At 40.8% G+C, this 24,376-nt stretch overlaps 1 protein-coding gene across 1 annotated transcript; it reads left to right on the forward strand.

Moving 5' to 3' along the window:
• The first annotated feature begins 16,154 nt into the window (after positions 1-16,154).
• Positions 16,155-22,931, forward strand: angptl4 (angiopoietin like 4). Its single transcript, XM_022755118.1, has 7 exons — positions 16,155-16,804; positions 17,638-17,748; positions 17,865-17,940; positions 20,645-20,758; positions 20,949-21,044; positions 21,263-21,547; positions 21,652-22,931. Exons 1-7 carry the CDS (start codon positions 16,277-16,279, stop codon positions 21,834-21,836), a joined length of 1,395 nt encoding a protein of 464 aa, XP_022610839.1. The 5' UTR covers positions 16,155-16,276; the 3' UTR covers positions 21,837-22,931.
• The last annotated feature ends 1,445 nt before the right edge of the window (positions 22,932-24,376 follow it).

A 24,376-nucleotide genomic window follows, 5' to 3' on the forward strand; every position in this document is an offset into this window, starting at 1 on the left:
CTCACCATATTTCCATATTTCATGCAGTTGTTCCTTTCTTCTGTTTCCTAAATCTACATGTTCCAACAGTACACCACGCAGTGTTCTGACTTTTTCATGGTTGCTTATGATCCTGGCTTAGCATAGCTCTGTTTAATGCTGGGGAACAAATAACTTGAAACCAATTTATTTTTGCTCTAATGGTCTTTATGGAAGTGTACAACCTAAATAATGGTATGAAAGATATCTGAATATGAAATGAAGTATTTCTACACTGGGATAGAGTTTGTAAATCAATGCACTATAGGAATTTAGAAATCGCCATAAAACTCTTTCTGCACATCTATATATTTAAATATTATACTATATATTTATATTTAAAACTTTTATGTGTGAAAGTTGTTTATGAGCATGAAGTTGCTTGGCTGGATTCCAGCATGAGGTTCATGAAGTGCCTGTTTGAACAAGGAAAGCAGGTCAGTTTGGGCTGTGTGTTGCTAAGTGGCTGCCTGCTGTATGTATGTGTAGTGTAGGTTAAATGATTTTCCATTTTCCATTTTACTTTGACCTACTTTACACAAGGCTTTGAACTGACCTGGGGGTGTGGAAAAGTGAATTTATTTTAGCTGTAAAAACAACATGATGTGGAATCAGGGCACCTGCCAGACACAGCTCTACTACAGCATACTGCTTTGATATCTGTATGAATACAGCTTTAAAGGGGAACTCATTTATCTGTTTAACAGCATTTCATAGTCATTAATAAGTTGACCAATTACAAAAATACTCTAAAAAGGTGTTCCTTCAAATCAGTTTTTACAATATAAGCCCAAAAACCCAACAACACACCATTGTTTGAAAGTGTTTCACTGTAGGGAAAAATAGAGGTGCTAAAGAATGTCCAAAATAAACATTGCAACAAAGGAAAGTGTTTTACTCGTGGTTGCCACAGTTAATACTTGTGCATATCCATGCCAAAAGTAACACAGGTGCACCCACGTTCCTCTCACGGTGCAGATTATTTATAGGATTGCATCTGCAGTTCCTGAGGCTTACAAACTTTACTGCAGTTTCAACCAGGAGGGCATCAACCAGTAACATGGAACCAGAGAGGGAAACCGACACCAAACCACAAATTAAATTCTGGCAGCTATCCATTAAGTTAAAGTAAGACGTGCAAGACCAAGTAGAGCATGCTGGCACTTGACAGCCAGACTCAGTGAACCAGAAAGAGAGATGATAATACAGTGACAGAAGCGAGAGAGAGAGAGAGAGAGAGAGAGAGAGAGAGAGAGAGAGAGAGAGAGAGACAGAAAAACAGTTTTCTGATCTTCTTAATTCTACAAATCCAGTCAGAAATCAGGGTGTAAATCTGGCTTAACAGTATTTATCTTGCCGAACACCGATGCCTACATCTAACAGTATGTTTGTACAGTGTGCCTCCAGAGCCCCATGTGTGCATAAACAAATGAACAAGTTGCCCAGTAGTCTGTGTATCAGAAAACAGATTTACAAATCCCACAGTCTGGATCTGACTGTTAATCACCTGCACTTGTTTCATTCTCATTTTGACCTAAAGGACAGAAAATAAAAGAAAAAGCAATAGAAACAGACGATCCAAGTATATTTTTCAGCAGGATTCACAGTCAACAACAGCCCTGTGCTTGAAAAACGCTTGGTGGACCCTTCCCCCCCCCCCCCCCCATGTCATCATCATTCTACACCTCTCCATCTCCTCACTTCACCCACCCATCCAGAGCTACGGGTGGCATGTGTTTACCATCTCTCCATCTCCCCCGTCTCCCTCCCTCTCTCTCTCCCTGTCCCAAGGCCACTCCCTGTTTGTCTGCATGCCACCAAGGTCTAACTGAGCCGGGAGAAAACACCAGCAGTGGACATGTCTGTCTGTCTGTCTGTCTGTAGGCAGTATCTGGGATCTGCAACATTAAACCAGACACACAAATATCAAGGACACTGCGCCTAGAGGTGCAGAAGTGTCGCTCCTATTTTAACTCTGTTGGTATGAAATGTTTGCTGCTTTCCAAATTTAGACCAAAATAAGGGCAACATTTATCTGTATTCGTTATCTCTGATTTCATTTTATCATATCATACAGGACATATTATGTACCCATGTAACCCTTAAGTTTATTTAGGATTTTGGCACTTGATCTTACCTGAACCCACAAAGCAGCTAATCGTGGCCCATATTTAAGTTAGGGTTTTCTGACCCCAAACATCACTGTTTTTGTTCACTATCACCTCTTTCACCATCTTGCATGTTTAAGCCACATCAGGAGGCTGTTTCCAACAAGACAGCTAGAGAAAACCACCGTACACTACCTGCTCACCACCAAACGGCAGGAAGACACAGGTAGCAACTAGCTGGTAAACATAGTGGAGAATTCAGCAGCTAAAGAGACAGATATTTTCCTCAGGTGTTTGGCGGAAACCAAAACAGAGCTAAAATGAGATTGAATATTTAACATAAATTCAACAAGAAGCCAGAAACATGATTCCAAATGAATGATAATGTTTCTCCACGAGTGAATAAGCAAGTGTTGGCTAACAATGTCATCATATCAACTTTGAAGTTGATGATGTCAGTGGCCGAAAATTTTTTCCAGGTTTATGCAAAAGTGTATAAAAAAGTGATAAAATCGTATCCAAGTATTCATGCAGAAAAGTGCCCCTTTGCTATTATGATGTATTATATTGTTGAATTGTTACTTAATACTGTTACATGATGAAGCTGGTGAAGGTGGATTAACTTGAACTTTAACTACTTGAATTTACAATTCAAGTAAACAGTAAATAAATGTAAAGTAAAGTACCTCAAAGCTAAGGTAATGTAAGTACAGTACTGGAGTAAATATACTTTGCCAGGGGTGCTATTTAAGGTTCTTCACAGATTAATTATCTGTGTAACAAATGTACTGTACAGTGACACAAGTTCAAACTGCAGATCATCTTGTCGAGCTGGTGTAGAGAGGCTCACGAGAATTGAAGGAACTTGGCAGGAGGCTTTGGGCTTTGTTGCTCCCATGCTGGTTAACAGGATGTGCAGCAGGGAGGTCGTGGAGTCTCCAGGGGGAGAGAGGCCTCTGATTTACACACTCTGATCTCTGCTATGACCTGGGTCACGGCCCTCAAAATTTACAAATGGGGCCCATAGGACACAAGGAGGGGATGCCAAGAAGACAGTCCCTCCAGAGGTAACTAAAGGACATTCCCTGCCCCTCTCTCTGCTGGTTTCTGTCCTCTTTCTCACAATCTCAAACCTTTCTGATCACTGAACTTTAGTACACCCTGCTTCTCTACAGACTCCCCTTGTTTCCTGCCTTTAACTGCAGAAGGTGAGGCTGGTCTAATTAGGCTCCAGGGGGATAAGCCAAAAGGAGAGCTTTACAAACAAAAAAAGGGTGAAAATAAATGCTAAAGATTAGAAACTTGGCATGCATAGCATATCTCACATTATATCTAGGACACTCAAATCACTAACGAGAGAGACAATTAAAAAACAAATATCTTTGAGAATAGGCATTAAATGAAACCTTTGTATATGTGTGAGAGCAACAACAGTGTAGAGAATAAATAAATACAAGACCAGAAAGGGTAAATGAGAGACAGCTTGAAGGATGACAACAAAAAGCCAAGCACAGCTTGGACATTCTTGATTTACTTTTATGTAAGCAAAAGTGCAAAAGGGGGAGACTTCATTGTGCGAAGGTCATAAAAACAAGCCATCCATTTATTTTTTGAAGGCTCCGTCCCCCACAATGCATATGTCTTGTAAAATATCTTTGCCCACAATTCCCTGCACAACTGTGTCACAGCACAAACAGCAGGTGCGCAGACAGACAGACAGACAAAGTGACGGGCTGAAACACAGGGTCAGACGCTTGGCTGTTGATAATAACGGAGCCTGTTGTGGAGGGCGGGGTTGAGAAAGAGCTGTTTTGGAGTTCTGTGGCACATGTCCTTTAATAAACATCGTAAAACAAAGCTTCTTGGACTCTGTCCCCTGGCCTGACATGAATGCTGGCACAGCGTACTGGCCATATATACAGTTAGGTGGTGTTCCAGAGAAGTGTTTGTGTTGCGCTGAGGGAGAATCTGATGTGATCAGGCTTGTTTTATGACTATGACACATGAGGCCTATAATTCTAAGATGACAAGCAGCTTCAGATTCAAGTTCACCTAAGAGAAACTATTTCCTCTCCAGTTTACACTTGTTACCCACCACCACTGAATAAGAAAGCCTCTTAACTATGTGATCAGTTTCCTACTCAACATGGTCCTAAAGGAACAGTTCGACATTTTGGAATATACGCCTATTTGCTTTTTTGCCGAGGGTTAAATAAGAAAATCGATACAACAGATATATGTATGAGAGTTGTATCAATCTTATCCTCTTGGCAAGAGAGTGAAGAAGTGTAGTTCCCAAAATGTCCTAATCCATTAACATCTGAGCCATCTGTTATCTTCTGATGAGGAACAAAAGTTTGTAGTAGAAACACTAATTGTATACTCAGCAATTTGCAGGAGGAAAGGACATTATCTGGGTTAAAGGTTGTGTTGATGTTCTGTCTTCTTTTGTTTCTTTATTCAGCGTTCAGGTTTGTTTTCTCTGCTAAAGAAAGGGACAGGCTGTGTCAGTATGAACACAGGTACACTATGATATACAGCAGTCAATGACACCTGTAAAAACCCGAAACTCGAAAATAACTCCCTGCAGGGTTAAATTTCAGTGGCATCACATACTGATTCTATATTATGATCCTGGAAGACATTTTACAGGCGCTCAGCAGTAAAAACCCTGAGCTGCTGACACACTTAATTAGAGATCAGGATACATTCAGGAAACACAGCTGGGTCAATATTTAGCCGGAACAAACTAAAATGGAATTTGACAAGTTAAAATCCAAGTTTCGGGAGCAAAAATATTTACCAAAGTTTTAAGAGACAGGTTACTCTAACCTTCTAGCATTTCAGGTTTGCCTTGACCTGTCCTTTACGCCGGTGTTTGAATATCTGCTCAGTGAGTGCGTAGGACAAATGTTTGTCATGGCAGCTCAGAGGTGATGGTGCCACTAACTCACCTCCTGTTGGCAATGATCAGCTCTGCATTTTCAACGCAGCCACAAAGAATGCATCATCTTAAATTAAGGCTCATGTGTGAAATAAAGTAACACTAAATACCACAACAGGTCATTTTAGCTGGATCAAAACTGCTGCACACGCTAAAGTAATAACTGCAATCACAGGACTGTTTCTGTTGATTCTATCCACAGAGAGGAGTCTCACAAAATAAGGATCCCTGGACTGATTTACCTCCAAAACTCTGAAACAACCTGTTGCATCCCTGACTTAGTTGTGAAAATATAGAAAAATACAAAGCTGAAAGCACTTCCTGGGAGCACTCAATTTCAATTAGATTTCAGGATTTGAGATTAATTTGGATCAGGGATCAGTCATTAGAGATTACAGGGGTTTTAATAGAGTGCCTCAACAGATGGTTAGAAGTCAGAGACTCAGTGTGACAGCTGATAATTCTTTAAGTGCATAGGTTGCTTTTCCATTAAACGTCTTGATTTAAAAAGACTCTTGCTTCTAACCGGTCTTGGCTCACATAACGCAGTCCAAACCACAGCAAATGAACTAAAACACCCTTCACTATATGTAACATGCATAGTACACGTATTCACTTTCTTGCAGAGAGTTAAATGAGAAGATTTAACATGTCTGTACAGTAAATAGGAAGCTACTGCCAGCAGTCGGTTAGCTTAGCTTAGCACAAAGACTGAAAACAGATGGGAACAGCTGGCCTGGCTTTGTCAAAAGGTAAAAAAAACCCCACCAGCATCTTTAAATCTCACTTACTAACACATTTTTATCTTATTTGTTTTAATCCATGCAAAAGTGCAAAAACAACAAGTTGTGGTTTTATGGGTTGTTTTACAGTGGTTTTTGAAGTCACCGTGAGGTTGGCAGGTAATTGGTAAAACTGCAAAGTGACATTGTTACACTTTGGTTTTTGAACAAATTAAACAAACATGATAAAGCATGTTCATTTTCAGCTTTCGAGGTGCTGGTAGGCAGGTTTCATTACCTTTGGATAGGGCAAGGTTAGCTATTTCCCTGTTTCCAGTCTTTGCTAAGCTAAGCTACACATCTGCTGGCTCTAGCTTAATGTGTAACAGACGGACATGAGAGTGGTATCAATCTGAGAGCTGCCTCTGACATACAAAAGCTTTTTGAAACTGTATGCTGCACAACAAGACTTCCAGAGGGTGAGTGGTTTCCAAACAAATGTGCAGTATATTGTCCTTTCTGCATCAGAAATAAGAGACATAAATGTATGATTTCTGCAAAAATCCTTGCCAAGGTTCTGGCACGCCGACTGGAAGATGTTCTTCCTTCCATTATATCACCAGACCAAACAGGTTTTATTAAGAATCGTTATTCTTTTTTCAATGTCAGACGCCTTTTTAATATCCTTTATAGCCCCTCTCCACCTGGTGTGCCAGAGGTCATCCTCTCACTTGATGCTGAAAAGGCGTTCGACCGCGTGGAGTGGGGCTATCTTTTCAGCACGCTGGAGAGGTTTGGATTTGGCAATAAATTCATATCATGGATCAGACTTTTATATACTTCTCCGGTGGCTGCTGTTCGTACTAATAATAATTTGTCCCCTTTTTTCGAGCTTAAACGTGGTACAAGACAGGGATGCCCCATGTCACCGCTTCTTTTTGCAGTTGCAATGGAGCCACTAGCTCTAGCTCTGAGGCAAAACACTGATATCAGAGGAATTCAACGAGCAGGGGAGGAGCACAAAGTCTCGCTTTATGCGGATGACATGCTGCTATATATATCACAACCCCTTTCAAGTCTTCCTAAACTAATGGTCTTATTAACAGAATTCGGCAAACTATCCGGCTACAGGGTCAATGTTCAAAAAAGTGAGCTGATGCCTGTTGGCACTAGTAATAATGAGACATCCTTAATTTCACTCCCCTTTAAAATTAGCCCCAAAAAATTGAAATACCTCGGTATATGGATTACAGATAAACATAAAGATCTTTATGCTGCTAACTATCAGCCCCTGTTATCAAACTGAAATCAGGATATCGAACGATGGGATCCCCTCCCTTTCTCTCTGGGTGGAAGAATTAATACAGTAAAAATGAATATACTACCCAAGTTTTTATATATATTTCAATGCCTTCCCGTCTTTTTAACCAAGTCCTTTTTTACCAAATTAAACAATCAAATATCAAGTTTCATTTGGAACAAAAAACCGCCCCGGATAAAAAGAAGTGTACTTCAGAGACCTCGCTCAATGGGAGGGATGGCACTCCCTAATTTCTTGTATTACTATTGGGCGGTTAATATTCGAGTATTGTTATATTGGATGGGTAACGATAATAATAACACTGACAATGAATGGCTAAGTCTGGAGGGGGCATCTGTAAACTCCACTTCTTTAAAAGCCTTACTGTGCTCTAAGTTGCCATATATACAACCCATTTCTAACTTTACCTCTAACCCGGTTGTTTTGCACTCAATCAAGATCTGGAACCAATTTAAAAGATCCTTTGCACTTACAGATCTATCTCAGGCTGCACCAATTGCAATGAATCATATGTTTGTTCCATCATTAATAGATGGGGTCTTTGATATGTGGTCCAGAAGAGGTATGGTATCACTGTATGATCTGTATATTGATAGCAGCTTTGCCTCCTTTGAACAGTTGGTACAAAAATATCACATTCCCAAATCACATTTTTATCGATACCTGCAGCTTCGGAATTTTGTATTCTCAAACTTTAAATGTTCTCCCTTACGTCCTCCAACTGGTCTGCTGGATTCAATTTTTGATCATAAACTAGCCAGAAAACGAACTATTAGCACAATATACGAAATACTGTGTTCTCATAACTTGATGCCTTTGGAACTCCTCAAAAATAAATGGGAGACAGATTTAAATGAGCAAATCACAGACGACACCTGGCACAAAATAATACAGGGAATTTTTTCGTCTTCCATTTGTCTTAGACATGCTGTCATTCAGTTTAAAATTGTACATCGACTGCACTGGTCTAAAGTTAGACTCTCTAAGATCAATGCTGATATAGACCCCACTTGTGATAGATGTGGGCGCGATCCAGCTACTCTCTTACACATGTTCTGGACATGTCCAAAGCTTTGCACTTTCTGGCAGTCCATCTTTAAGACCTTCTCTAAGATCTTTGCGAAAAGGCTTGTACCATCTCCATTCGTTGCGCTTTTTGGTGTAACCCAGATAGACTCCCATCTTGAGAAGTGGGAAAGAATAATGGTGGCCTTCTGCTCTCTGCTAGCTAGGAGACTGATATTATTGAAATGGAAAGATCCAGCACCTCCAACATACAGTCATTGGGTTAGGGAAATCATGTACCATATCAAGTTGGAGAAGATCAGATACACTATCAGGGGGTCCACTAGAAAATTCTATAACATTTGGCAGCCTTTCTTAATATCTGTTGAAGATATGGAGGCAGACAATATAATACTGTAAACCTCTACTGTTGTCCTCTGTCGTCATTATTGTTATTATATTTCTTATTCTCCCTTTTTCTTTTTTTTTTTTTTTTTTTTTTTTTTGTCTGCTATTTAAATTCTGTATTCTTGAAACGTATGTATTTTAAACTGTGAACTCTGTAAGTCTGGTATTTGTGGGGGGTGTTTTTTTTTTTTTTTCTTCTCTTCTCCTGTGTGTTCTGTTGGACCTATGCTAAATTGTAAACCATTATTTGTAAAACTGAATAAAAATACCTTGATCAAAAAAAAATGTATGATTTCTGCAGAAGTGTCAGTGCTACAGAGTGCACAGCTGCTGTGGTGCAGTTACAGGTCAGAACCCCTTCTGTTCTGGAAGAACACTTTGTAATTCAAGCCTTCTTTCCTTTTCCCTTTCCAGACCACCGGCTGCTTTGCACTTGACAGTAAGAGGCTTCCTGCCAATACCCGCATCTTTCCCAGAACAAGCCTCATTCATAGTTAGATCCCTCTTCAGTTCGAGTGTCCCCTCCATCTGACCTGCTTCCACCTCCACTCTTGTTGATTAAAATTAATGGGGCAATGAATTAGTATCATTGTGATCAGTAACCTACACCCAGCAGCCTCAAGTGCTCCTTCCTCTTTGGTAAACATGGTATACGTGCTTGAATGTTTTACAGGAGGCCAATTAGTTCATGGGAATCAGGCTTGATAACTGGGGCACACACCGCCATGGGGCCGATTTTTGGGGACAAAGCTGCGTCCTCTGAAACTCTGGGGAGACTAAACAGCCACTGCTTATCACGTCTGAGGGTTTGGGTCCATTAAATGTAAAGCATGGGTTCTGGAGAGCTCATTTAGCACCCACAGCTGCGGGTGCAATTGGAGCAGAATTCCCAGACAATGTAAATGTGTGTTATATATAGCAACTGCATTTAGCATGGAATTCATCCTTGACCTTGGTAAGTTGTTTTGGTCTCCAGTGGGATTTTTTTTCTGTGTAAACACTGCAGGATCCAGGCCATATACATATACACATGCTTTTGTTAAGTCACAAATAATGCATCATTTCCTTGTATGTATTCATTAGTACAATGTTATATTATAATATAACATATATAAATATACTGTATATATTATATATATTATAACAATATTTTGACATTTGAAAAATATGTTTATTCACTTTGCCAAAGGTTGGATGAGACAACTGATCCCACTCTCACATGTGTGCATTAACTATGAAGTTTCCGCCAGCTTCATAGTTTATCTCAACATAGTGACTGTAAAAAGAAAGTCTGCCGTTTTTAAACATCATTTTTTGCACAGATTAAACAAATGGGTCATAACATGTTAGTGAGCTTCAGAGATGCTGGTAGGTGGGTTATTTCTGTCCTTTAGGCAGAGCCAAGCTAGCTCTTTCCCTGTTAATATTGTTTATGCGAGCTGTAGCTTCATATTTAAAAGACAGATGGATATTATTGATCTTTTCAATAGATTAATCAAGTTTGACATTTTGAGAAATCCACTTATTCATAAAGACAAGAAAGGGGGAGAAACAGCTGACCTGGTTCAGTGCAAAGGTAAAAACAAAAAAAAAGTTAGCATGTTATGTTTTGTGTGTTTAATCTGTGCAGAAGTGTAAAACTGGATGGCTAACTGTTTCCATGTTTCCACTGTTTATGCTAAACTAAGCTAACCCAACCATGTCCTGCCCGGACAGATGTGAGAGTGGTATCAGTCTCCTCATCTAACTCTTTGCATGAAAGCAGATTCCCACTATGTGTCCCAAACTTTCCCAAGATTTGGCACAATCACTTTAAGCATCAGCTGTAGTTCTTCAGTGCAGTCTGTTCTGTCATCGGCCCACATGGTGTCTTGCATGAGAAACAGACTCAGTAAGTGAAGCTTGGGCTTTGTTTTACGCCAGTTGTGTAACTGTGGGGCTTCCTGCCTGGAAGTGAAGACAGATCAGGGCTGGAAGGCAGAAATGACTCAAAGTGTCCTTGCTATTTTTCACCAATCTGCCCTGACACTAAATGTCCCGGTACTCACTCAAGAGGATGTTTTTGTAAGTGTTGTCTTTCCTAAATGTAGCCACTGCAGTTAGCCCAAGGATCAAGTCTAATACTGTTTGCAGTCTTACAAGGATAGCTCTTATTTGTTTGGTGACAGAGTAAGAGCCTAACCCAAGAATACTGTAAATCAGTGCAGAGAGAAAGAACTGACAGCGTACACAGCTGCTGAGGTCAACCACAGTCTATATGTATTTACATTATCCAAACTGGGATATGCGTACATTCTGTACTTTAATGCTTCCTGCCATCTGGGTCACTCATTTAGTCCATGAGCAGTGAAAGAACTGAGGGAAAAGCATGAAGCGTCTGTTGAGGTAAAAACCAGTCTTAGAAGTAAAAGTATCTCATCGCAAACAAATACTGACCCAGCCAAGCAGAAGCAGTAACAAAAACACATTCATTTGTATCATGTAGCACATGTCTGTGCATGTGTAAGCTGAGATGTAGCCTGAGGAATGTAAAAGGAGACAGCAGTGTGTATGTGTATGTGTATGTGTATGTGTGTGCATCTAAGCATGAAAGACAGATAGAGTACATGTATGAATGAAATGTGTGTATGTGTTCATTAAAGTCTTTGGTCAGCTGCACAAACAGGGCACTGGAGCACACGGACAACAGTTATGCATTCTTTTGACTTACATAACTTGTCTTATGTCACAAAGTTTTTGACTGTTCTCTTCTTTTCTAGAAAAGAAGTAACTGCTACATACTTCTAATAAGAACTATTCCAACTTTGCAGGATGTTAAAAAAAACAAACAAAATGCAGCTATTTAAAGCCTCAGAAAAGTCAAATATTTGGGAACTGACAGAGTCTCTTGATACATGCTGATGCAAAATGATGGACCAACCTTGTCCAAAGAGAGCAGGACTCAACACAGGAAATCTCTTACATCCTCTCAGCCTGCTCCCCCCCTGCCTGGGCCTGTTTCTGACGAACCAAACCAGAGGTGAAACGAGTCACACCCGCCGGTTTTCATTTGCGTCTGTGCCATGTCACATTCAGTACGCAGCTCCTGGGACAACAATAGTACAACAGTCACCAAAGGGTAATGAATGAATAAATGAGCAGGGGTCAAGTCTGAACAAAGAGGAACGTTATGCTCTCGATTTGCACCACTTGGGGGCGGTAGTGTGTTTCATCTGGCTGTTCTGGAAAATTGGTTCAAGGCAAACGTTTTCTTCTGCACGTCTGGTGGGGCCCCAGTGTGTGTGAATGAGGATGTGTGTATCTGTCAGCAGGTTTGTCTGTCCTCACTGATTTATTTGCTTGATGGCTGAAAAAATGTTGTAATGTAATCGTAAATGTCTCTGTGAATTGCTGAGATGAAAATCATGTTTTCTGAGGTCATTTGTTTCCGAATATGAGGTGAAATATGGAAATATTAGAAAATTTGAAACTGATTAATGGTGGCATTTTTATATTGGCAGAAGCACACGTGTAACTAACAACATTAAATAGCTGTATTCCATTTAGTTATACCAGTTTCAGGGTCTCAGCACAGTCACTGTTACTAGTAACACCCGTGCTGTTCATTCTGTTCAAGTGAAAATCTAGCATACTGTACATTCCTGACCACACCCCAACCAAAACTATAAAAATATCATTGCTTCATCAGTTATGATTACGGTGTGCCTACAGAGCAGCATCCATCCTCTTGTGTTTAATTAGGGCAGACAACTCCCTGCTGTTCACCCGTATTTACTTCTCCAGACCGTCCTGACTGACGTTTCTACTCAATCACAAGACAATCATAAGCTCCATTCACTAACCCCTGCACCGCAGTGGCCACGCAGTGGTTTTGGTCTGCTACTCATGAATATCTCATCATATAAGAAAAGAGGGAAATAGGACAGGTGATGATCCGTTACCCTATCTGACTCCAAGAGATGTGATGTAGGTAGGTACACATCTGAAGACAACCAGTATGTGTGTGAAATTGAGTGCCTTATTTTGATGATGGAGTCTTGCTTGGATATTCATATGCTGAGATCTCATAGGTCTGAACAGGAGCATGCAAGATGAAAATCTATAGTTTCTTTTCCTCCGTTTTCAGTTTTCCTTTTAAAAACTGGTCTAACATCTTTATTCTAGATTTTTTACTTCAATTAAATGAATTCAGATATATACTTCTGACAGACACATGTGGAAAATCAATACATACAAAACCTCTAATAAAATAGTCCCAAATGGAAAAGATCACAGATCAGTGTCTATCCATGGGAACCAGAGGTTTACTGCTCTAACAGGCTCCAGCACCTGTTTTTTTTTCTTCCGCCCTCTTTCCATCCTCTTGTACATGACTAAGTCTGGGGGCCGCACTGGGATTTACAGATGTTCTGTGTTCGGAATCTGGGTAAAAGGTCACCATGCCGGCTAGCGATGGGAGCGGCCATTTTGGGAAATTGAATAAGCAGCTGTGGCGAATCGTGGATCCGGTGATGATCCAGTGACACGGGACTGTACGGCTTTGCGAGTACAAATGAGAGGAGAGAGGATACAGAGGAGACAGATTCCTTCAAACCTCGCACATTAATGTTTATTTAATTCATTTGTTTAGTCTTCTCTAAAGTAAATATATTCCTACTTGCAACCTGATGATTAGTCTGTTGGTTCTTGCTTGAACTGGTTCAGTGTGCTCTGGATGAGATCCAGTGGTGGAAAGTTACTGAATGCATTTTTACTCAAATACTGTACTTAAGTACATTTTGAGATATTTGTATATTATTGCAGTATTTTCATTTCATGTTACATACTTTTACTCCACTACATTTTGAAAGAAAAATATAAGATATATAATATAAGAAAAAAAACATTTTTTTTATTCTACTGACATCATTATACTGACGATGTTATTTTGTAGATTATAATTTTACATACAAACATATATTATACATGAAAGAAGGAAAATTCATGATTGGTAACAATGAAAATAGGTTCATTGCTTTCAAACAGTATATTGATAAGAATTAAACTTTCATGACGAGAACATTAAAATGCTAATAATTAAATAGCAATCCGCATTAGACTACACTACATAATAAGTAGCCTACCTTTGAAACTTTGAGTTCATGTTTAATAACATATGTATTTTTACCTAAGTAAATTTTGAACGTAGGCTTCTTACTGATAAGGAGTATTTTTGCACATTGGTATTACAACTTTTACATAAATAAAATATCATAATACTTCTTTCACCACTGATGAAATCACAAGGATTTTAAATGCTGAGGATCTTGTTGAATTATTATGCAAGTCTGCCTTTGTGGTTATGAACAAAACATGCATGAGTCATCCAGCAATTACAGTATCAAGAAAAACTGGATTTCGCCTGTAACAATTTGAACCAGCACATTCAGCGATAATTTTCCACAGCTGAACATCAGACGGGTCTTTCATGTTCGTTTAAAGAAAATTAATTCTCCCCATGTCTGACATTACACAAAGCCAAAAAAATGAAGGCCTGCAGTCCATCTTTCACACCCTTACTGTGCACCCCACTCATATCCCTGACAGTTCTCCAATGTCCCAGAAGAATGCAATAAATGTAATAAGGCACATACGTATACATACATACACATGTACAGTCATGACGCTCATACCAGACTGTCATAAAGTTCAGCTATTAGCATGTTCCTCCTTGTACCTGCTCCACACACATACTCTCCAACCACTTGGCCTTTCATTTACCTGTGAAAAATACTTAAGAAAATATCAAAGAATATTATCATTCAATGATGGTGAACTGTAGCTGAAAGAATATGAATCATCACCGCAGCTGCTACACAAGTCTGTCAGTTTGAAAAAACAAAAGCAAATCTGTCTACAATGACCTCAGGGCTCCTATGAAATGAAAAAGACTACCTGGAATTTAATGAGAAAAGCCTATTTTTAACCAGAACACTGCAGTCTTTGCTTGCTTCAGTGGAAACCACTCTCTGCCAAGGCTTTGGGAAAAACAATGCTAATAATGTTTGTTACATTCCAGCGTGTAAATGAGGGCTGTAATTCCTCTGCACTGTGTTTCCCCTCTCAGCACCGTCAGCAGTCTCCCAGTTACCTTTCACCTACTTAGTCTGGGCTGCAGACAGGAGAGGGTTAAACCGGCTCCTTCTTTGTGGTCTGGCCCCGGATCACGTATGGCCTGTGATCTCTGTAAAAAAAAAAAACCCTTCTGCTCGTAATGTGGGCATTCTCTGTGCTGTGAACTTTCCCCTAATTCTCACAGTCCTCACAGATCAAATCTTTGCTGAGGAGCACCTCAGGCCACATCGTTTGCATGTTCCTCTCCTGTCTGTGACTGACTTCGTTCATTCCTCGCATTGTCCAAGAGGAGATATCTAGGACAGCCTGGTATACTTGCTCTACAATAGCTGTTTTTTACGGGCTTTTAAGAATCATATTTGAATCATTATCTGATCTATCTCTGTCAGTCAAATGAAATATCAAGGATGCTTTATTAAGTGGAGTACAATTTACACTTTTAATAAGATTGTTGTGAAGGCTAATGATTGTAATCAGGCTAATTAAGTTAGAGGGAAATTGTTTTAACAATCTGTATCTGTTTTTAAAGCTATGTAATTATCTACTGTACATAAATCAACTTGAATCTTTTTGTTGCGCAGATCAATTCATGTTCCCTAATTCTGCCTGAATTCTTTATCAGTCTTGTGAGGAAACTATTTAGGATTTAATATTCAAATGCAATATATCTATTCAATACAAATCTGAATCACATTAAACTAACCTAGACAAGACAGCATGTGATCCCAATGGATACAGGGAGTATAAACAGAGCTGAGTAAGAGACACAGTAATAGTAAAATCAGTAGCCTGAATGACGAGGAGCAAAGATTTCATCTGGCGTGAGGTTGCGGGACGTTGAATACATGGAAAATGTTTCTACTGACAGGAAGAAGAGGCTCAGAGTCTCCGCTCAGATAGTGATGAGTATAAAGGTCTGGCCTTCATCTTTCACTGGCTTCAGTGTGGGTGGTCTGCTGACAGCCCACAGTGGCATTTGCCACTTTCACTTTCACAATTCACACTTCAGTAAAAGGCTGCTTAAAAGTAGGTGTTTGCTGATATTTTAAAATGGCCTTTTAAACAAGGCTCTGCAGAGCTACAGTGATGTGTTTTGGACTGACTATGAGCATAATCAGGGCTCTGATATCTTTATCAACCAATTTCAGGATGTTCCTTATGATGATGAAGGGATTACCTCACTTATTCACAAATACTACACATGATATACTTAGTGTTAATTCAACAATACTTCACAGAAAATGATTTGTTTCACTGCTGGGGATATCAATTGTTTAGTTTCCTCCAGTAGATAATGTATTCCCTGTCTCCCACAGTGCAGAGATGAAAGCCAATCTTTTTGTTATATCATGTCCCTCCTCCGCCTCTGACATGAATAGTTAACAGAGAGATGGAGGAGGGACAGAAACCTGAGAGTAGCTGCACCCCTCCCTCTCCTCAGCTGGCCAATGGCAGGCAGCTTACAGCCTAGAGTTGAGGGCTGTGAAACTATATAACAGTGGTGCTGTGACTGTTCAGCCAGGAGCCTCAGCTCTCATAATCAACTTAGCAAGACAGGGCAGGACACTGCACACTTCTGCAACAAGGCAACACACATTTCAAAGCAAGATTTCAACACTTAAGGACAACGGGAGAAATGAAGACAACGCTAGCAACTCTGACTCTCTGCCTGGTGGTACTCCTGGCCACAGGTTTCCCTCTCGAGAGGAAAGGGGGATCACCCGGCGGTGCCGGTGCCAAGGAGAAGCGTGTACAGTATGCAGCATGGGATGACGTGAATGTCATTGCCCATGGCCTGCTGCAGCTGGGCCAGGGGCTGAAGGAGCATGTTGACAAAACCAAAGTCCAGATGAGGGACATTTCCACCAAGTTGAAGGTCTTCAATCGTACAGTGACTGAGCTGGGAAAGGAAAGCCAGAGGCTGCGAGTAGAGGGGGAAGCCCTGAAGGTTCAGGCCCAGGGACTGGAGGACAGAGAGGGGCAGCTGCTGAATGTCACAGCCGAGCTGAAGGAAAAGGCAGAGGAAATGCAGCAGGAGAGGAGGACAATGAGTGAGAGGATGAGCCGGCTGGAGAGGAGGGTGGACAGCATGCTGCAGGGAGACGCGGTGCTGTCTGAAACAAACGCTGGTGCCAAGAACAAGAGCGATGTTCGCAACATCCAGGTGAGAATGGAAGCATTTCAGTCTATGGGTTCTGATGATGAGAATTTGTTTTAATTTGTTTAAATAATCAGAATTGTGTTATCTGGATTAGTTTGGGAAGAAAATCAGCTAAATGAATCTGTCCACTTTATGCAAAGTAGCATTCCTATACTAAATATTACCATAAAGCCATAATATTGCAATTGCAACAGATGGTTAAAGGGACTCTTCAAGTTAGTGGATCTACAGTATGCATGGATAGTTGGCTTTTATGGTGGGGCTTTTCTCTGAGCTCAAGGGCACTAAATGAAAATGCAAAGAGGGCAAGCAGTGGGCGGTGGGTGTGGTGGAGTGGAGTGGAGAGAGGTTGGTTAACAAGCCTGCAAGGCATGGAGGACGGAGTGTGCAGTACGTGCAGGGAAACACTAAACGCTGCCAGACAAAGGGATCTGCAGGCATCAGCTACAAGAATGTGTGAATAATTTTCCACAGCTGTCACATTTTACAACGTGGAGAGATTCAACCATGTGACACACAGTTGAAGGGGCTTACGAGAGCTGTGCTGTCTTTGTAGTTTTGCTTTTACAAAGCAGTGTGTGAGCCTGAAAGGCTTTATAGTGGGATGGAAAATCAGTGAGGGAGTTACATAACCGCACCACAGACAGTTGGAAAGGACAAATGCTTGTCATTGAAGGGTGGAAATGTCTATGTCTCCTGCAAGTGGCCCTGTTCGATATGTTAATTCTACTGTTTCTTGCAGTGGTATTACTGTGCCATGAGCACACACAGGCAGAGTGTAGAATAAAGTTGATAAAATACTAAAAAATGGTACCTTTGTGTTAATCTTCTGTCAGGTGATGCTGGAGGCTCAGAACAAACGCATTGATGATCTGATGGAGAGGATCAGACTCCAACAGGAGAAGCTTGACAAGCAGAATGTGCGCATCAGGACTCTGCAAAGTCAGGTGAGCAAGCATTACAACCAGCAAACCAACATCTCTGCATTCCCTGTCATAAAAATTGTTGAGACGTATTCTATTATTTTTGCCACATTTTCATGACTGATTCTGAACTTTTTCAGATCCAGCAGTCACGACAGAGACCCTCCCCACAGAGCAGCGACACCGACAGCCCGGAGCAACGCGACTCACCAGCCGGTAAGTAAAACCCCCTCCTGACACTGTCTTAAGTCTACTAGAAGAAATCTGACGCCAAATGTGGCGGGCCATCTGTTTAGTAAGGCTACAAAGAAGCTTAAATCACTGGCAATTAAAATCAAGGAATGGAATCAATTTGGGACACGCTTCTCTGCTCAGCTTGACGCCTGTGGAGGACTTTTTCACAGACTCTGTGGCTTTTAGCCTTTAAATCCTAATGACATTGTTCGGTTAATACAGGATAACATTAACAACAATGACACAAGTAAAGTAAGTGAGGATAAGTTGTTTAAAAGCATTCAATTAGGCCAACAAAACAAAATATATGTTTATTTGGTTTGTCTAGACCTTATTTCCACTACCCCAGAGAAAAGACATCTATTGGGATAAATAGTAGTAGAGAAGCTAAAATGGGGAATTAACATTGACAGTCTTTTGTCAGTGGCCCTCATACTGTTGTGTACAGTCATTGTAAGAGGCAGTAAATGATGCCCTCAGTGTGAAGCAACGCCACGCAGCTGCTGCTCCCAACTGAACTGAACTGTGACTGGCGCAGCAGTCATAATGACTGCTTTCATCCAGACTGTACCAGACTGGATACACTCCAACTGCGGAAGAGCTGAGACTCCCAGCTTCCTTAGCCCACCACATTTTTGTCTCACTTTACTTATGTTTAGTCTTCAGAGCGCAGGGTGAGGGTGATGATGGGAGAAAGAGAGGAATAAACACAGAAATTTATACATATTGAATAAGTAGATTATAATAATGAATCAGAGTGAATTTGAACTTGTATATCTGCTTCTGATGGCCACAAATGTGAACTGGGTGAAAGGTGAACATGGCTGAGGCAACAGTTGAGTTCAGCCAGTCAGTACAAATCACAGTAACACCTCCGAGCTCTGACATCAGCAGGATTTGAGGAATGAGGAAAAAGAAACGAGTTTCTCTGGCAAGGTTTCAACTGGGGGAAAGGTCGCTGGTCTTTGAGAGCGTTCAGTCAGGGTCACACAGCTCAATGGGATTTCTCACACTGATCATTTCTGTGGTGTCAAGGGGTGGGGGTGGGGGGTAAGGGAGGGAAGCCTGGAAAAGGCAAAGGGAGGCTTTGTAGAAATCTAGCATGCAATGTTCCTCAGATTACTGTCCTTGTGCCTGAGCCAAGAAAAAAATGAGGGAAAACAAGGTGGAAAATGGGAAAAGCCAGTCTAAATTTATCTGTGAACTTTGTACAGATATCCTCCAGTGTTTTGAAGACCCCCACCCCCCTTTTCTTTAAGACATCCAGCCTCTGTGTGTAAAACAAACATTTGTACATCCCTCAAGAATGAGCAACCTTTCCCCTAGATCTGTCAGGGAGTCAGACATCCCCCTCCGCATCCTCCCCCTCCACCTCAGTCATCCTCTCCTCTCCTCCCCCATCCTTACACACAAACACACCCTCCCCACCTCCACCTCCTTCTTCTCTCCCATTGTAATGAATAAGAAGTGTGCCAAAGTTCAGGAGAACCCCTGACCCCAAGGTAGACTACAGCCACAACTGGCCACACAGAGTTCATGCCTCTAGAGGAAAAGTCATTACACAAAAATTAGGTTTTGTGTTTCTGCGATCAGCTGGCATGCTTACATTAAAACAATGACCAGCAAAAAACAGCAAATCAAATCAAAATGAAAAATTACACTTTACTGTAATTTTTTGTGTGTGTGTAAATGTATTAAATAGCATCATGTGATGATGTCATCCATGTTAAAAAAAAAGGATTACTGGAGGGGTGCTATTAGTCTCGTGCCTCATTAGCCACATGACAGCTTCAATTGGCTCTGGAGTCCCCTGCTTTGTGTTCCTGCCGTCTCAGATGTCCCTTTTCTGCAACAGCCCCCAGCCCTCCTCCCCTCACCATCCTCTGATCACTCCCTTTGCATGCGCCAGCCATGCACCAGCCATGCACTCCTGCATCACAGAGCGGCTGCTGTGCACGTGAGAGAGGTGTGACAAGCCAAGGAGGGAATGGGGAGCCAGAGACAGGGGGTGGGAGGGGGCTTAGGAATGTAGAGGCTAGTAGTGTGCAGACTGGAGGGCCAAGCAGCCATAAAGAGAGACGTCTGCTTGGGAACTGGGAGAAAGGTCATATTTATAACCGAGAAAGAAATTCTCACTCACTCTCTTCCTTGTTAAGGCTAGGTCAAAGGCTCTATCGGGTACACACGCATATCTCCAGACTTGCTGATAAACTCACTTGGAGCGATAGTCTTATTTGCAAACACTCTGCTCTCGCAGCGCAGAGAAACCTGTCGCTGAGAGGTTCCCTAACTGTGATTGACCTACTTATCAAAGCTGAGTAGAGTAAACAAGCTCCGATTCACAAGTACCTCTTTCACAAAACACATACGACAGAATCAAATCTAAAAAAGCCTCAAATTAGGAAACATGTACAAGAAAAAAGATGATTCAATGACCTAATACACTATTGCAACATTGGGCAGCGGTCCAGCAAATTTACTCTCAGTTTTACAAACACTGTAACAGTACAAAGTTCAGGGGAGTAAAGCTGAAGAAACACAAATCTGTTAAATATGTCACATATAAATAGCATGGCTTGCAGGTTGGTTCACACTTTGTACACTGTGGGGTCTTGCAGTGATACTTTACAGAGCTGTTCCTTTTAACATTGTGTCTTTTTTTTCCCCTCTTTGTTCCTATTGTTAGAGACGGCATCAGACTGCCACGAGCTATTCCTGAGAGGAGAGACCACTAGTGGGGTCTACACCATCCAGCCAGTAAACGCAGAGCCCTTTAAAGTCTTTTGTGAGATGACAGCTGGTAAGTGGAGTTAAACTTCTTGTTTTGTGTTCCAATTCAGTGCAGTTTGGCCAACAATTGCCAACTACTCACACAATAAGTCACTAATTTCAAAGAGTAGAATCGTTTGAAGTCTCCAGTCTGGACCAGAAGCGGTTCTTTTGGCCAATAAAACATTTTCTTATCAACCCCTTTCTGTATTTCTCTCCAGATGGTGGATGGACAGTGATCCAAAGGCGCCAAGACGGCTCAGTGGACTTTGACCAGCTGTGGCAAGCCTATGAGAAAGGCTTTGGCAACCTGAATGGTAAATTCCCTTTTGTCTTTGATCTCATTCTCACTAACTCCTGGCTCTAGCTGGCCTGGCCAGGACCAGATTAGTTCAAACAGCATTACAGTATTTACAACCACCATATCAGTGGGCAGGAGACCATCTTATCACAGATAAGCTTGAAAACAGTGTTTCAGCTGCAGTAGTTTTCTCACCATTTCTCTCCTTTCCTTTGTCTTTGTCTTCTTCTCCAGGAGAGTTCTGGTTGGGTCTAGAAAAAATCCACTCCATTGCCAAAGATGGTGGCTACATCCTCAACATCAAGCTCTCCGACTGGGGGGATGACTTAGCATCCGTCCGCTTCCCCTTTCAACTGGGCGGAGAGGAAACCAAGTATTCGCTCCAGATTCAGGAGGTCGGCACTTTCAGCATCTTGGAGAGTTCCCTGGGGACTGACGCCACCTCCAGCCTTCCTTTCTCCACCCGCGACCAAGACAATGACCAGAAAAATGACACCAACTGCGCCAAGCACCTTTCTGGTGAGTTGTAAATGACAATCACAATGATAAATGCCTCTCTTTCCAAGTTTTTACTTGAGTTTAAATGCAGCATCTAACCTGATATGGTTCTTTGTCTTTTACAGGTGGTTGGTGGTTCAGTAACTGCGGTCGCTCCAACCTAAACGGTAGATACTTCCAGAGTCCTCCTCCCAAGCAGCGACACCAGAGGAAACAGGGCATCTTCTGGAAGACCTGGAGAGGCCGCTATTACCCTATGAAGTCCAGCATGATGATGATCGCCCCCGCTGCAATCGAGAACAAGTCCTAAAGAATAGAACGAGACAAAGAGAAAAGGTCAAAAGAAAAAGAAGGGGGAAGAAAGAAATACATTTTGGACTATTCTTTCTTTTGCTGGTGCTTGGTTGATGAGGCAGAGGTTTCCATTTCCCTGGTTGTCTCCCTGCAAGGAAGACTTCATACCAGAGCTAAGGCCCTCAAAATAGAAGCAGAACTCACACTAAATGAGTTCCACGTTTCCACTGCTCTGTTGTCTGAGAGACGAGCAGATTCCTTCCCTGCACCTAAAGCCACAGTTGGAAAAAGAGACAGAAAAACATGCAGTGGAACATTTTTTGTTTTAGTTTTGTTTCACCATTGCAGTTGATTCTTTTTGTTGGTGTGAGGCAGGGGCCCTATAGTCAGGAGAGCATCACAGAGCGAGTCCAGGCCTGTCTGCTGTCCTGTAAGCCCTAAAGCATTTCCAACAAGTCGAGACTCCTCACCAGACTTGTGGTGTCAACGGTGCATGTGGGTTGTTGTTGAGTTTGAATGTGGGTTTGTAGCGTGTAAACAGCACTGTCAGCTCAAAAACAACTTAAGAAACTGCTCTTACTTTGTAGGGGATTCATGTTGGAGTGAAATGCAGGCCGATTAAGCGAGCCTTTTAAATCCAATGGTGCGGACCAAATGGTGACTTAATTAAAACAAAGAACCATTTTCCACATGAACATGAGATCAGTCTTCAAAAGCATTATGTAAAGTTATAAATCACTGTAAACTAGGATTACGATGCAGAAACTGTGTTAAGACTGATGTTGGAAAGCTGTTCATGGGGTACTGAAGATCATTCCAGGCTTTTGTACAATATACAGTATATACTGCCTGCAGTTTTGAATCAAAGTAAGTACATACTTCACTGACTTAAATTTTTCTGTGGAGATTTTGATGATGCTAAGTCATATTGACTAGTTTTAAGATGAGAGACATGGTTTTGTACATAGTGTATGAAGGAATGTGGTCAGTCTTTTCAGAAATGTAACTGTTACTGATTTGTCTTGACATTGTCTGTTTTGTCGTGACTTGAGAGTTTGTTATTGTAGATGTTCCCTTTTCTTATTTAAATGATGTAAAGAATCAATATATATATTTCTGGTGCTGCCTGTTTGTAATTTATATTGTCCTTGTTGTGTTTAATAGATGTAAGACAGTTTTTTTTAAGAGAAAATACCAATCTTTTGGCTAAAATGAGCCAATAAAATTGATTTAAACTAATGTTGATTTTGTCTGTCTATTATTTGCTGCTTAAGGTTTTAATGTACATTCACATAATTTAGTTAACAGAACTAAATGAAAAATATTTTACAAAAACAAAAATAATATAATATAAAATATACTGAATGTAAGCTAATAAGTCCAAAATGGCAAAATGTTGCCGTTGCCTAATTTGTTTGCTATTTCTGTAGGAAACATTTCATTGCAAGCTATTTGTTTAAGGTTTTACTGGGAGGACATTTTAACTTGTTCAATGTTCGTAGATTTTTCTTTTCAATATCAGAACAATCAAGGTTTCTCTTTGATTTTCATTTATTCCATCAATTCAAAACTGAGAACAGAATTAAATGACAAACAGCTGAATTTTTAGATATGTAAAATAATCCTCTGTATTTAAATGAACACATTAACTTGACCAAACCTGCATGATGCATGTTTTTTTCATTTGGAAACTGACTGCAGGCTCAAGCACAGAGTAGAGCGAAACCATTTAATTGAGTCACACGTGGCAAAACACTTGTGTCTTAAAGACTTTACTAGCTTAGTCATATTACCTGGAAGCAAACTTCAGTAGCCTCAAGGTGTCAGTTTTAATTTTCATTGCACCACTGCCTGCTTCCTTGTTGGGCTTACTGTTAATGTGCTTCATCCGCAGTGATCCTCCGAGCACTGACAACTGGTTAAGGATCAACCTCTGTAACAGCTGATCTGATGGAGTGTGCTCTCAACTGACCTTCAAGGTATCAAACGAGTGGAAGTCAATGTCTTGCTAACATGCAACAGGTGATTTCAAACAGAGAAGACAGCACTTGAAAAATGAAAAACATAGATGGTGACTTACTCAACGACCGCATGACAAAATTGCTCTGTGAATAATGGAACAATTGTCATCACCAGTAGTTCCATTTAAGATGATAAGTTTTACATCATAAGCAGAGACAGATGGAGTGCTCAGATCCTTTCCATAACAAAAAACATTAATACCGCACTGTATGAATAACTCACTACAAGTAAAAGTATGTAAGTATAATCAGGACAATACATTAACATATACATAAACATTTTAATGCAGTAAAATATGAGTGTTGCGCTATTATACATTATATCAATGGGTTATTATTACCGATGTCTTGAGCAGCATTTATGACTTTAGTTGGTTGAAGTTGATCTTTTTTAAACTACTTTATATAAGGCTGCAACTAATTATTATTTTTAATTAATATGCAGATTTCTTTCTCAATTAACAGATTGCTTGTTTAATTTGTAAAACTTACAATTGTGAGAAATGCCATCACAATTGCTGGAGTGAGGTAAAAG

Source organism: Seriola dumerili, unplaced genomic scaffold, assembly GCF_002260705.1.
Source record: "Seriola dumerili isolate Sdu_G_001 unplaced genomic scaffold, Sdu_1.0 BDQW01000226.1, whole genome shotgun sequence".
NCBI lineage: Eukaryota > Metazoa > Chordata > Actinopteri > Carangiformes > Carangidae > Seriola > Seriola dumerili.

Bases quoted from the DNA above. Each gene is read 5' to 3' on its own strand.
- angptl4 (XM_022755118.1), top strand. From the start codon at position 16,277: ATGAAGACAACGCTAGCAACTCTGACTCTCTGCCTGGTGGTACTCCTG. The intron at 16,805-17,637 runs GTGAGAATGGAA...ATCTTCTGTCAG, and splicing joins GCGATGTTCGCAACATCCAG to GTGATGCTGGAGGCTCAGAA. The intron at 21,045-21,262 runs GTAAATTCCCTT...CTTCTTCTCCAG, and splicing joins AGGCTTTGGCAACCTGAATG to GAGAGTTCTGGTTGGGTCTA.